The sequence below is a fragment of the Rhodamnia argentea genome, chromosome 3 (assembly GCF_020921035.1).
Source record: "Rhodamnia argentea isolate NSW1041297 chromosome 3, ASM2092103v1, whole genome shotgun sequence".
Taxonomy (NCBI): domain Eukaryota; kingdom Viridiplantae; phylum Streptophyta; class Magnoliopsida; order Myrtales; family Myrtaceae; genus Rhodamnia; species Rhodamnia argentea.
In genome coordinates this window covers 9,214,546-9,227,862 of record NC_063152.1, presented here as the reverse complement: position 1 = coordinate 9,227,862, position 13,317 = coordinate 9,214,546, and the positions used below count along the sequence as shown (strand labels likewise).

At 41.2% G+C, this 13,317-nt stretch overlaps 1 protein-coding gene across 1 annotated transcript; it reads left to right on the top strand.

Annotated features, from left to right (window-relative positions):
- Positions 1-4,941: 4,941 nt before the first annotated feature.
- LOC125314373 (glucosamine 6-phosphate N-acetyltransferase-like) lies at positions 4,942-7,304 on the top strand. Its single transcript, XM_048276516.1, is given in 3 exon segments — positions 4,942-5,071; positions 6,815-7,144; positions 7,147-7,304. Coding segments are annotated over 2 exon segments (471 nt in total). The 5' UTR covers positions 4,942-5,071; positions 6,815-6,831.
- The last annotated feature ends 6,013 nt before the right edge of the window (positions 7,305-13,317 follow it).

Below are 13,317 nucleotides of genomic sequence, written 5' to 3'. Positions count from 1 at the left end.
ATTGCTGCATGACTCACAAATGCACCAAACAAAGCGAGAGACACCAGGGCAGCTGATCCAATGGCGAATCCCTACTACCAGGAGAAAGTGAAAAGCTTATCAAATATAAGATTCAAATAACAGGTAAGTAGAATTTGACAACAGGGCTAATATTAATAATGATAGATTAAAGGCAGCACATCAAGGAAAAAAAATGTGATTTTAGACAAACGTCATGCCACACCAGCAAGAATCCAAAAGGACTTGCATAATTCACCTATATATTTAGTCATGAATGTTAGTAAAAAAAATTATTGGCCAATGTGCGCACACTCTGGATGAAATGAACGTGGTCTCACAAAAAAATTTCTACACAGAGACTGACGTTTCCTCTGCTATGTTACGGATTTTTTCAAGACAAGCTACTAAAAGGACAACAGGACAGTGTCTGTTACTATATTCATATACGAGGATTGCCTGTACATTTCCAATGGCAGCAGTTGTATTGCCAGCAGCGTCAAGGGCATCAGTTCTCTCACGAATTCTGTGACTCATGCCAGCCATCTCAGCAATACCTCCAGCATTGTCGCATGGATCTATGGCCAATCTAGTGGCAATGGTACTAGGCATACCAAGGGCAGCCACAGCAATTCCATACATGGCAGCAAAACCGAAACTCACAAAAATGCTCATGGCAATGGCAAAAATTGGGATAATGACAGATTTATATCCCAAGGCAGGGTAAAAAATAACATTGGAGAAAACCCTAACCTCCAGCAGATCTGAGTTGGGAATCTCTCCCCGAAGATTGAAGTCGAGCTTTGCGGTTGGGAGATTCAGCTTCGCGGTGGGTCACTTGCACAGAGAGCGAGCAAAGAGAGAGAGGTGCTCTCGAAACTTTTTGATGACGAGCGAAGAGGCGACCTTCACAGACGAGCGAACGAGCGAAGAGAGAGAAGTGAACCCTACGAGCGAAGAGTGAGAAGCGAACCCTCTGAGCGAAGAAGACAGACGAGCGAACCCTTTGCAGTCGACCTTCGCACAGAAGACAGACGAGCGAACCCACGAGCGAAGAGAGAGACAGAGGACAGCCGCGCGTAACAGAGGAAAAGGAAGGCCTAATGAATGATTTCTCATCGAGAAGTAACTGTTTTTTTTTTTTAACTTCTCAAAACTTCCCCAAAAATAATTTTTGAAGTAAAAAGTTATTTCAAAAATAGAAATATATAATTGCGAACTAAACAAATTTTTGCTTCAAAAATTGCTTTACCAAATGAATTTCTATTACAAAAATTTCTATTTCAGAAGTATTACCATATGTGTCCTAACTTCCAAAACGATTTTGATTCTCTTTTTTTGTGGCTTCTCATCTCGTGCTTTGCGAAGTTAAAAAAAGGGCGGGCACCCCGGGAGAGGGGGCGGGGGGGTGGCTTCTCATCTCGTGCTTTGCGAAGTTAAAAAAAGGGCGGGCACCCCCGGGAGAGGGGGCGGGGGGGGCGGCGTGGGGGGCGGGAGAGGGAAAAGAAAATCAGGTGACTTGTTATGAAGCCAGTTATCAACTTCTTGTTGCTCCATGCAGCATATGGAGCATTCCCTCTGTAAGAACACAAATTCCTGGAAAAAACCAAGACACCATCAGCAACTTTAAGTAACTAGCATAATCCCACAAGAGTTGGTGAAATGCATAAAAGTCGGACACTACTCTTTGTAAGAAGAGTATGAAAGAGTAAAACACGATCCATTTTAGACACGATAAAGGTGTACGATCGAGATGTCCTTTGTTCACAGGGTGCAGAATTAAAAGTATCAAAGACAATTTAAACCAAAGAGGACCCAGAGGACTATAATGAATCATTGTTATGCCAACAAAATTCACGTGCAATACAGTCAGGACTTGCAGGAGAGTAGTACTCTAGCAATGACTATCCCTGGTATCCCATGATACATGAAGACCCATGTATCAAGTACTTAAATTACCTGCAAGTGTTGCTGACTAAACAGATGAAGTAGGCTTGTTTCAGGCGAAGTGATCTATTCAATCAGATCATCATGCGCTTTCAGGAGGGCCACTGGACTCCACTACAGATACCAAGACCTGTGTCGCATAGAGAACGGTTCAATAAATTGAAAGACAGATGAGATGCTACGTACATCCGTTTTGGCGTGTACGCTGAAAATGTCAAAAAGAAAAGAGAGGGGGATTTCTTCTTTGGGAGAAAACACCACCTGCATGCATCGCAGAATGACTTCTGGTAGACAACACCTACGACACAGGCCCTGGACAATGTATGCTGCCGGGGCTTCCAAAGAACCATCTTTAAACGAATGCCAGGCATCTAATCGGGAGATTTCCATGGTGACTCCAACCTGAAATTGAGCAAGCTCATCTGCAGTAAACAGTCATCAACACTACAAAAATAAGTCGGCTCATCTGAATATCTGGACCAAACTGTGTAGACAGAAATGATTTTCAGTTCTTCCAAGATTGGACTGCTTTTAGGGTAAATTTCAACCTTTTTTTCACATAAATTATGCCTAAGAAAGTATTAAAGATCTTTTCTCGATAACATACAGCAGCTTACCAAACAAAAGCTAAGAGAACAAAGATAGCGAGTATTACTAGCATGACATCTACAATTAGATTCTAAAAAGTGTAGGCCGGTCTTCAGTCATTGGATCAGGAAACCAAATTACACCATATAAGCCATATGCCGCAATTATGTATAGAGTTTTCCTTAAGTCTTTCATTCTATGAAGCTTTCGTAAATTTTTCTTTACGAAATGGCAAGTTCATCAAATCGCTCCACCCGTTATAAAACATAATCAAGTGGCCCCACTTTTAAAAATTAACTTTTAAAGTTAACTTGTGCCTTGCTTCACTTTCCGATGTCCGAAAATCTTAAAAAGAAAAACAACTACTAAACTTCACCAACTCTCTTCAAGCAAATCCCATGAGAGAGATGATATGAGATCTAACATGGAGGGAGTAAAAGGAATACTATAATTCTGGGATACCATCGCTTTTCCCGATATGAATACTATGAGGAGCTTCTGGTGCCGATTTGATATGAGGACTATCCTATTGCTACAACACGTAGTTGGTGAATTCTTTGAAGTGTTACTGAGAAATCCATTTACCTCCGCACCCAGTTGGAACTACAGAATTCAGAAAGCATAGGGATCAACCACATCTAAGCTTTACATAATCCCTCTTTTGGAGCCCATCGGTACAATATTGAGATAAAAATACCTGAATGCAACTGTCGGTCAGGTGTATGTCATCAGGAGATGTCAATGGAGAGGAAGAAGCTTCATGAAGTGCAGAAGTAGAAGAGCTCAAAAGCCTATGGTTCTCTCGAATCCGAGCAGCAAAAAATGGAGTTATGCGCTTGATCAATGACATTTTTGTGTCATATGGATATCTCTTGCTCCGCTTTGTGAATCTGAAAACGGAAAGAACCATCATCAGAATCATTCATTAACTCCTGTCTCCAGCAACTTCATACTACTCCGATGTTATTGAGAAACCAAAAATAAACAGCTTTGTCTATTGACCAGAGAAGTCACAACTCATACAGTATCAAATGGGGCCTTGTGAAGACAACACAGGATATGTGTTATTATGAGATGAGATACATGATATTACGATGAGCGAGGGTTGCTTGAATGTGAATTTGATCTAGTCACAGCAATCAATATTTCCTGCTTTTGCAAACATGCATACATGAACCACAACCAGTCCTGACTAAAATTCGCAACATCAATCAATTCACTAAGCTTAATATTTTAACTATACATAAGGATACGACTGCCAATCCTTTTGACCCCGGAGGAACTTTACAGCCAGAAAGCCTTCCAACGTTGAGATTAACCACTCAATAAAGTGTCGACCATATAACGCCCAACGTCTACGGTTTAAGATTTAAACCAACAGCAAATTGACATGAGACTAATTGCATATTGACGACACCGGGATCTTAGAATCTAGTAGTCCGAGTGCATACATGACTACAATCTAAATCAAACTCTAAACTCATCATCCGACGTGAAATGCACTATCATCGAAAGATATCTCACGTAACAGCTTTCACGTCTATAAGATAAAATAAATAACAAGTGATGTTATAAACAAAAGGTAACAATCCAATCAATTTCAAAGATAACAAGATGATGCAAGAGAGCTAACGAACATGCGAGAACTTTGCTACAATGGCTGCCAACGGTCGGTTATGACATTAGTAGAGGCGAGTTATGCCCGACTTGTCTCAAACCCATGAACTGGGATTTTGTACGTATATGTGTGTGTGTTCAGCATCCCGATGAATGAAGTTCACTTTTTCTACAGAGAAACCAATCTCCCAAGACTATGTATCGGCTCTGAAACCATCTGAAGCTTTGACAATCCCCGAGCAACAAGATGCGCATCTCTATGTTTACGCTGTTCCGGACTTTCATTTTGATCCATTCGCCCCAACCGAACAGCGAGTGACTTGACATCATTCATCCCATCAATCTAATTCCTTTCACAAGGCTCGCGCCTCGCGGTGCGTCCGGATGAACGCCTCGCAAATTCCACCGACAGTCGTGCGGACAACTTTCAGCAATATCATCACAACGGCCAAGAATTGTTGGATATCGACATGAGAACATCACATCGGCCACGGACAGAGAGACAACTACGCAGGCAACGAGACGTATAGAGGGTCACCTGATCCAATTTCAGCTCGGTCTTCGCACGAATCAAAAGCAAGTGCGGGAAAGGTGACGCTCCGGAGATAAGGGAGGACTCGCTTCACGGGAGGGGATTGCGCCGACTGAACACCAGACATCTCTTCTCCACCTTCGTGGAACTTTCCGCCTTCACCACCCTCCTCTCCACCACCGTCGCCTCGCGGAGTGCGACCTAAACTGAAATTCCCATTTTGCCCCTCTCGTTAACTTTGGGGGTAAATAGGTTACCAACTGCCAGTCGCGCAGAAGGCATAGCAAGTCTCAGACTCTTTTGCTTCCTTCGTCCCTCGCTTGCATTTCATCAATCACTTGCAGAGTTCGAATCGGCAAAGCAGGGAACAGCAATTAAATCGAGCCCAAGGTTACTCTCTCGTTCATCTGGTTTGTGATTGTGATTATTACGAGCGTTGTGAATGCGTAATCTTTTTTGCTCCTCCTGAATTGAAAGCGCAAGACAGTGTTGGGGGTCGTTCGATTCTGGGAATTTCCACTGATTTTGATAAGCTTTATGCCCCTGGACTTCTTCGCTAGCGTAGATTAGAAGAACGCGATGGCTAGGCTCAATCACACTCTAGAAAAAGCGCAGGACAGTCTCGTGTACTCTCTCCGAGATTGCTATTGCATCTGGCATTGATGCATGAGTTGATATGAAGCTTTTGTAATCCATCCATTTCTTCTGCTTTTTGGGTTGAATCTTTTGATACTGTTTATGTTGTTCCTAATTTATTGAGATGCTAGGGGTAACACCTGTATTGTATATAAGAACGATTGTAATGCTGCAAAGATTCATTCAATATAGAGGAAAATATTCTTCTACAGTTTAGGCTGTTTAGGAGTTGGGTGTGTCTTTAATGAGTTGTTGCAAACTTCGTAATCTGGCTCTCTGTCTCAACCTCACAGTTTTAAGCGGAGTTAATTCGCGGTGAAGCAATGTTTTCGGGGACTATTTGTGGTGACTTTTTCTCTGGCACTTACAATTCTTGCTACAAGAAATACAGATCGCGGCATTTGCAAATGCCACTCTCAAATGCCTATAAAGAGAGAACTTTTGCTGGCATTTTTGGATGTCTTTAGCAGCGTTTGCGACAATTAGCAGTAAATGTTTTCTCAACATCGCTCTGAACTTGTTTTTTCCCTTTTTCCTGTAAGAATTCTATTGGCATTTACGACTGCCAGCAAATAACTTAATGAGGGTTGGCAAAAGCTGCTCCTGTTGTTGTGTGGTCATCATCGGCATTGTGTCCAAAATATGTAGCCAGTGTCAAGATAGTGTTCTATGGCTTATCTGGAGTGTATATTTCATAGGATTATCTGCCATATCCTAGACATGAACTAAGTCCAGGTAAGAAAAATCTTTTGAGATATGCTTTGAGAAAGAACTACTCCATTTATGAGTTTTTGACTAATAAGCACCGCAGATGTTGTTTTCCAATGTATCAATTGAGAATGGTGTCATGTATTAACACCAAACATCGTTACAGATACCTACTGTGCACCAAACAAAGCAACTAATGGAATTTTCTTAGTTGGAATTTTATTTGACGCTTTAATGAGCTGTTTTGATAAATGACAAAGCCAAGGAAACTTGTTCATCGTTCTCTCTTTTTCAGCCGTAATTGTTGCCAGGCTGTAGATAGGTTCTTCGATTCTGCTTTCTAAGTTTGTAATTTAAAATGAGACTATCACTCTGTAAACAGAGGACTTCATAGAACTGCTTCTTTTTCCTCTTTGTATTGTGTACGTAAATACTAATTTAGCCTCATTAGCAAGTTTTTCTCCTCCTCCTCCTCCTCTTGTTTTTATCTTTTGCGAACAGACTCACTAGGAAGTAACTGATATCGCATTTGCATTAATATTAGCTTGATAGAAGAAGGCCGAAAAGTGAATTGCATTTATCTTTTGCTATATGATTTAGAGCTCAGCAGATTTGGCCACTACAAGTCTGTGCAAGGTGGCTTGCTTAGATAGAGAAATGCTATGTGTCTTATGTGTGATTTACCTTTAATAACATGTTGGAGCTTCTATATGCGTGCCATGTTCTTTTCTTTGACTCTATGAACTGTAATTCTCTCCTTGTCGATGTGAATGAAGTTGGTGTAAACAGAAGCCTCATCTCAGGAAATGCAGACTGGGGTCCCACTAAATGAAGCATGTAATCTTCAAGTTCGGAAACTAGAGATCTCCGACAAAAGCAAAGGGTTTGTAGAGCTACTGCAGCAACTGACGGTTTGCGATGCTATCTCCGATGAGGATTTCCAAAAGCAGTTCCAAGAGCTCAGCTCTCTAGGCGATGACCATGTGATTTGTGTGATAGAGGATACTAGTTGTGGAAAGATAGTCGCTACTGGAAGTGTGTTCATCGAGAAGAAGTTTATAAGGAACTGCGGCAAGGTTGGCCATATTGAAGACGTGGTCGTCGATCGTGATTCTAGGGGATGCAGTTAGGCAAGAAGGTTCTTTCTTTTCTCACCGATCATGCCCAATCCGTGGGTTGCTATAAGGTGATTCTTGATTGCGAAAATGAGAATAAAGTATTCTATGAGAAGTGTGGCTTCAAGCGTAAAGAAATTCGGATGGTCAAGTATTTCATCTAAGAAATTACCCAATTTGTTCATTTATAAGTAAGCACTTCGTGTCTAACCTCATTTTAAGTCCATTTTCCCTCAATAATCTCTCCCCAAAGTTTCGATTGAGATGAGTAAGTTCAACAGATTTCTTGATTCCGATAATTCTACAAAGGAACTTGCATTTTCTACTGTGAATTTGGATACTTGGGTGCCCCTTCTAATTTCATTTGTTCATTCACACCACCTTGCCTTTTGTGTTGATCATGAATATTAATAGAACTATTAGTGATGTGATGTGTCCGTAGAATTTAGCATATAAGTCGTCGCGATGACTCGTATACTAGGTAAACGTCCGAAAGTTGTGAATTAAGGTAGCTATCAGCTTCCAATTATTTCTAAAGATTTTAGTGAAAATCTAATCTCCCAAGTGAAATAATGCATAGTGATTTAAAGTGAGGATGAAGAATTAAAATAGTGGTAGAAGAGACGTGATATTTTAACATAATGTAACCAGCTTTTCCGCCATTCGGGTAGTGTTGAACTTCATGTTGCCCGAAGTACGTTTGATTCGGATGGTCAAGTATTTCATCCAATGGTTGTTTTGTTGGTACGCCTAATCTTTGTTTTTGAAGTAACAATTATGGTTGTGATATTTACTCTTGTGCACTTAGTATAGTGGGATTTCAATTTGCACAATGGAGTCCACATGTCATTAACATGATTTGGTTGAGACAACTACCGACATGATAATTAGTCTCGGCGCCGCCGCCCTCTCAATGGCCACCGGAGCCACCCTGGGAGATGTCCTCTTCGTGTTTCTATAAAACCCTCTGGTTATTGAATTAATGTGTTCGATTTCCCGGTTGTCCCTTGGAGTAATCCGCCACAACCGGCAAAAGTAAAGACGGTGCGACGTGTTTGAAGTAACCCAAAAAAAAAAAAAAGGTGTAGCAACATCTGTCATATTTTACCGCCCTATTTATATATCGATTCAAAGTTCACATCGCAAAATGGTAATGGATTTCCTTTTGATTCCTTCAAGTTAAAAAGAAAAGGCAGATAATTAGCTTTTTCTTTTCTTGCAAAGATGTCATAAGGCAATTAATTATTTATAGATTTCTTTATGTTTTACTTTTTTTTCATTGAGCCAAGAAGTCGACCGGCCAACGAGCAAGGGCCATGACCCTCCACCAGGGTCATCGGCCCTTGGGTGGGTGGAGGGTCGCGGCCCTCACCGTGTTCCACGAGGTCTTGGGCGAGGGCTCACGACGCCCTTATCGGCCACAGCAAGTGTGTTGTGAGCCCTCGTTGGATGCGGCGAGGGTTGCCAACCTTGCCCGAGCCGATGAGGCTCTACAGCCCTCGCCTAGAAAAAAGAAAGAAAAGAAAATCAAGAATAAAAATCAGTTAAAATAATAAAAATAAGAAACTATGCAAAGTTTGCCTCGATTGTGTCACATAGGACAAATGGCGCCGATTGGACCGCCATATCAATGATTCCTAATCAAATTAATCGAATGGACTATATTGATCATTAAAATGTTTGAGATTAAATTAGCAAATCTTAAAAATATTAGGACTAAGTCAGCCAAATTAAAAAAACTTATGACTGAATTAGCATAATTGATATAGATTTAAGAATTTTTTTTTTATAATTACTCTGCAAGACCTTTGCCTATTTGCCATTGACCAGCCTCAGCAACACCCGAGCACACAACTCTATTTCTATCTTTTTGGATGAGTTCTACACGTCAAATCTATTTTTGTGGAGGCCTTTGGCGACCCAGATTTGGGGTGACCGGCCGGTGATGCCACTCGTCGCATCAGCATAGCTCCACAGGACAAAGAGGGACAAAGACCCAAGACTCGGTGAGGACCCGACTGACGACAATGGACGACGGACGACTGCTTGAGGACATGACGGCGAGGTACAATACTGTGGCGGGAGAGACTTGAGGAAAATAAAGATTTTGGGTGTTTTTTGAGCAAAATGCTTATAGTCGGATGCACAGGCGAACAGTGGGAAGCACCAATAAACGAGCTACAGCCAGTGAACAAATTCAAATCTTTATGAAGCCCTCATTAACAGATGAAGTAGGCCCCTTTTTGGTGAAGTGATCAGTTCAATCAGATCATCATTGGCTTTCAGGAGGGCCACCAGACCCCACGACAGGACACCAAGACCTGCGTCGCATGGAGACTTGCAATTAGGCAAAGAAAACGGCACACCTTCAACCTCTGGTGCAAGTGATATAACCAAAGCACATCCGACAATGAAGAGGCAACATGTAGGAATAAACATAATTCACTCTTCTTTTCAAATATAGTTACAAAAAAAAAAAAAAAAACCATTGAAGTTTATGTTTGAGAACTATTTCGTTTCCCACCTGAATGACAGATTGAGTGATGCCGAAGCTTTCGAGTGTTGAAATAACATTTTATATTCTGGAATCATGGTTATTCACCATTGAGAAGATACAGACTAACCCAACGCCAGCTGTTTTTCTCCTTGGTCTTTTGGTAGTCATTCTGAAGGCACAACGTACATTTTATGTTCAGTAGACATCATGCAGAGCATCAAACCATGTGAACCAGATTCCCGTGTGATAAAATTTAGTATGAACTTCCTCAACTCCAGGAAGAGGGACCATCAACTATCCATAAATATGAACACAAATTGGTTGAATTAAACAATTTGCTCGCCCGAATGCACCAATTACCAATCAAAAGCTTAGTCACGTTATGCAGCTTCTGAAGTAGTCCCTCAACCAGGCTGCAGTCTCCTCTATAAAACTCTAAACCAATTCTGAACAGAACAGTTAGTTCACCTTTTCGTTGAGAACTTCCAACTCAACTTCGGTCAAGGATGAGGCTTCAATCACCAGCTGCCTCATCATATCGAACAACCCTTCTCAAACGCGGTGACAGCAAAAGAGGACTCGAAATCTCCAGTGGGAAACCCTCATCACGCACATACCAAAAGCAGCGATCGGCCACAATTTCCCTCAAACTTCTGGAACAAAGCTTGATGTTTTGCTTCAAACCGCGGCACTCCTCCAACCTAAGGTACTCGAGAACAGGGCTACCCTTCAAGATTTCCTGCATCACCTTATACGTGATCCCCGTGCCGCATATGAACAGGGACTTGAGATTCCTCCAAGTGACACTCCTACTAAATGGAAGTGCGTACTCTCATCTATAAGAACGAAACTCTCTCGACATCAAAACAGAATGAATCTCGGCCAATCACCGAATCTCGCATTGTCATCAGTGAGCACACATTGCAATCCCTTTCTCTAGTAGATTCGTCAACACTATGTACAGAGATGCTAAAAATAGGTTGAACAAGCGCTAAGATCAAGATCTAAGATCTACATTTAGATTGGGAGGGGTATGATGAGCACATAGCACCTCTAATGAACTTCCAGATCTAGATCTAGATAGGGAGAGAAGAGCTCCAAGATTTAGATTTAGATGGGGAAATGAGAGCTTTCAAAACTTAGAGAAGTTTTATAAATACTTCCAAGGCAGCAGGAACTCACTGTATTCGTCCTTGATTTTGTCGGACTTCTTGATATCCGGAGGATTTGAAGTAGCAGGTTGATTTTTAACGACGAAAGTGGGAAATACACCCAACAAGCGAAGAAGAGCATCAACAATGAGCAAAGAAAATAATTAAGATGCAAATAGTAAAACATTCCCAGATTAGATCAAAAGAAATAATCTCAACTCAAGTTAAGAAGGTGGAGCCTCCCACTAGGGGTGTCAACAGGCCGGGTCTCGGCCAGGCCCGAGCCGGCTTGAAACAGAATAGTACCGAGCTCGACTCGACCCGACCCGACCCGAGCCAAGTCGGGCCGGATTTCTAGTATGATTCTTTTGTTTCTTCTTTTTTTGGAATCAAAATCAATTAACAAACCCATCAAATGAAAGAATATAAAAATAAAAAATAAAAATAAATTAAATTAAAAAAAAACATGGGTGTTAAAAAAAGTTAGGCGGCGGGCCAGCCCAGCCCGGCCCGGCTCAAGTACCAAACCCAGCCAGAAAAGGCCCGAAAATTAAGTGAATTTTCGGGCCGGGTCGGGCCAGCCCGTCTGGCGCGGGCTTTTTTGACACCCCTACCTCCCACAAGTGTTTTATCATTCAATGGAGCTTGGAGAAAAAAATGAGAACCAGAGAGAGGAGGGTGAGGAGAAAAATTGCTACTTGGCCATGGCCGGGCTCCCGTGCAATCCCTATGACGCTCAAATAACTAGTTTAGACTGTATTAAACATCTTATTTGTCCCATTCGGATTTTAAGGAGATGAATTTTCTTAATCTGGATGAAATAGATTGAATTCGTCCTCCATATTGAAGAACCAAAGGTATTTCGGAACTGGATAAATCTCCGACAAGAAAAAGTGGATAAATTAAATCGAACCGACTAAAAAGTAGTATCAATTTCGTTTCCGTTTAAATTTTCCTTATGGCAGGTTTTCAAATTGGTAGGGTTCGATTGAAAATTTTGCTTAAAAAAAAAATCATTGTTCAAATATAATCACAATAACGAGCAAGGTGATTACGTAAATTTCAATATTTATGATTTACACCTAAATCTTTCTTACCAAATAGCTTTCTAATCCCATTGTTCTTTCATAGACCAAATCATTCGAACATTTATTCATTTTGTTTTATACATTTAAATTTTTATTTCCACAATTTTCTCACAATGAATATCTTTTCTCTTTTCTAGTACTACTAAATAACTTATCCTCACTAATAATTAAAATGAATTCACCTAATTGAGTGAGTCCATTGTTATATCGTAAACTAGACATCAAGCCACGTAGTGCATGGGTCCGGAAACAGTAGTTTACATTAAAAGGGAATATGATAATCAATTAGAAGATAACAATTTTTTTTTTTTGTGATAGGTGAATAACTTTTCTATTGTGATGCTTTTGTTCTTCGCAATTAGAAGATGAAATCCATTGACTATCTAGAATTCTTATTTCGCTTGATTTGGTAGTCGGTCGAACCACGCCCGTCACGCCCCGACTCTCAAGCTCGCAACATCCCTACCTTACTCGGCTCAGGTCATAAAAAATAGCGTTACGGGTAGGCTATCGACTTACGAAATTACAGCGCATGCGAAATGAGCAACTCTCCCGGACAATTAAAATCAACGGGATAGAATAGTAGAAAAATTAATATAGTCAATTCACAAAAACAATTTCATTCAAAAGCCAGACCATATAAATCTTAACCCTACTAAACTACAGTAAATATATACAATCCCATTCTTTGAGCCGGCTCACTAAAACCTTAAAAAGACACAAGGTCGGGTAATGTTAAACCCTCATCGACTCCTAAAAGTCCTATAACAACCCTCTCCTTAATGTCCACGGGCTCCATCACCGCCTGAAAATAGTTAACAACGACGAGTTGAGAAATTAATCTTAGTGACTCAACGCCTAAGTCCGGTTAGGGCGTTGATTCGCTCGGACATCCTAACAATCAATCACATCAGCATAGAGCAGATATTTCAATCGCATACAAGCTTACCCTCCAGGCCACACATAATGCGATGCGGACTCGACTCAACAATCAGACCAACCACACCAATTAATCCATTGACAAAGCATCACAGCACTTGCATGCACAGGACACCACACGTAGTCCATTTATTATCAGAATTGACCCCGTAGGTTCAAGACACTAGTCGGTTGGTGCTCTCCTGGTAGGACCAGGCATCATCCCTTACTTCCGGCGATGGCTTCTGATAATCCATGTGACTCCGCTCGACCAACCATAAGACAATGATTGCCGACATGGCACAGAGCTAACAGGAATCCTTAAAAGGTTTCGGCCCATCACAAGCTGCGACCGGCAAACGTACAGCTAGAAGATAATGACCGACATGCATCCAACAGCCATAAGGCAATGATTGCCAGGACCGATTGATCAGAAGACAATGATCGTCGGAATTATCCCATTATGTGACCACTCAAGTACTTCGACAACCAACTAGTTCATTTCTTGGAATTATGTCGAATG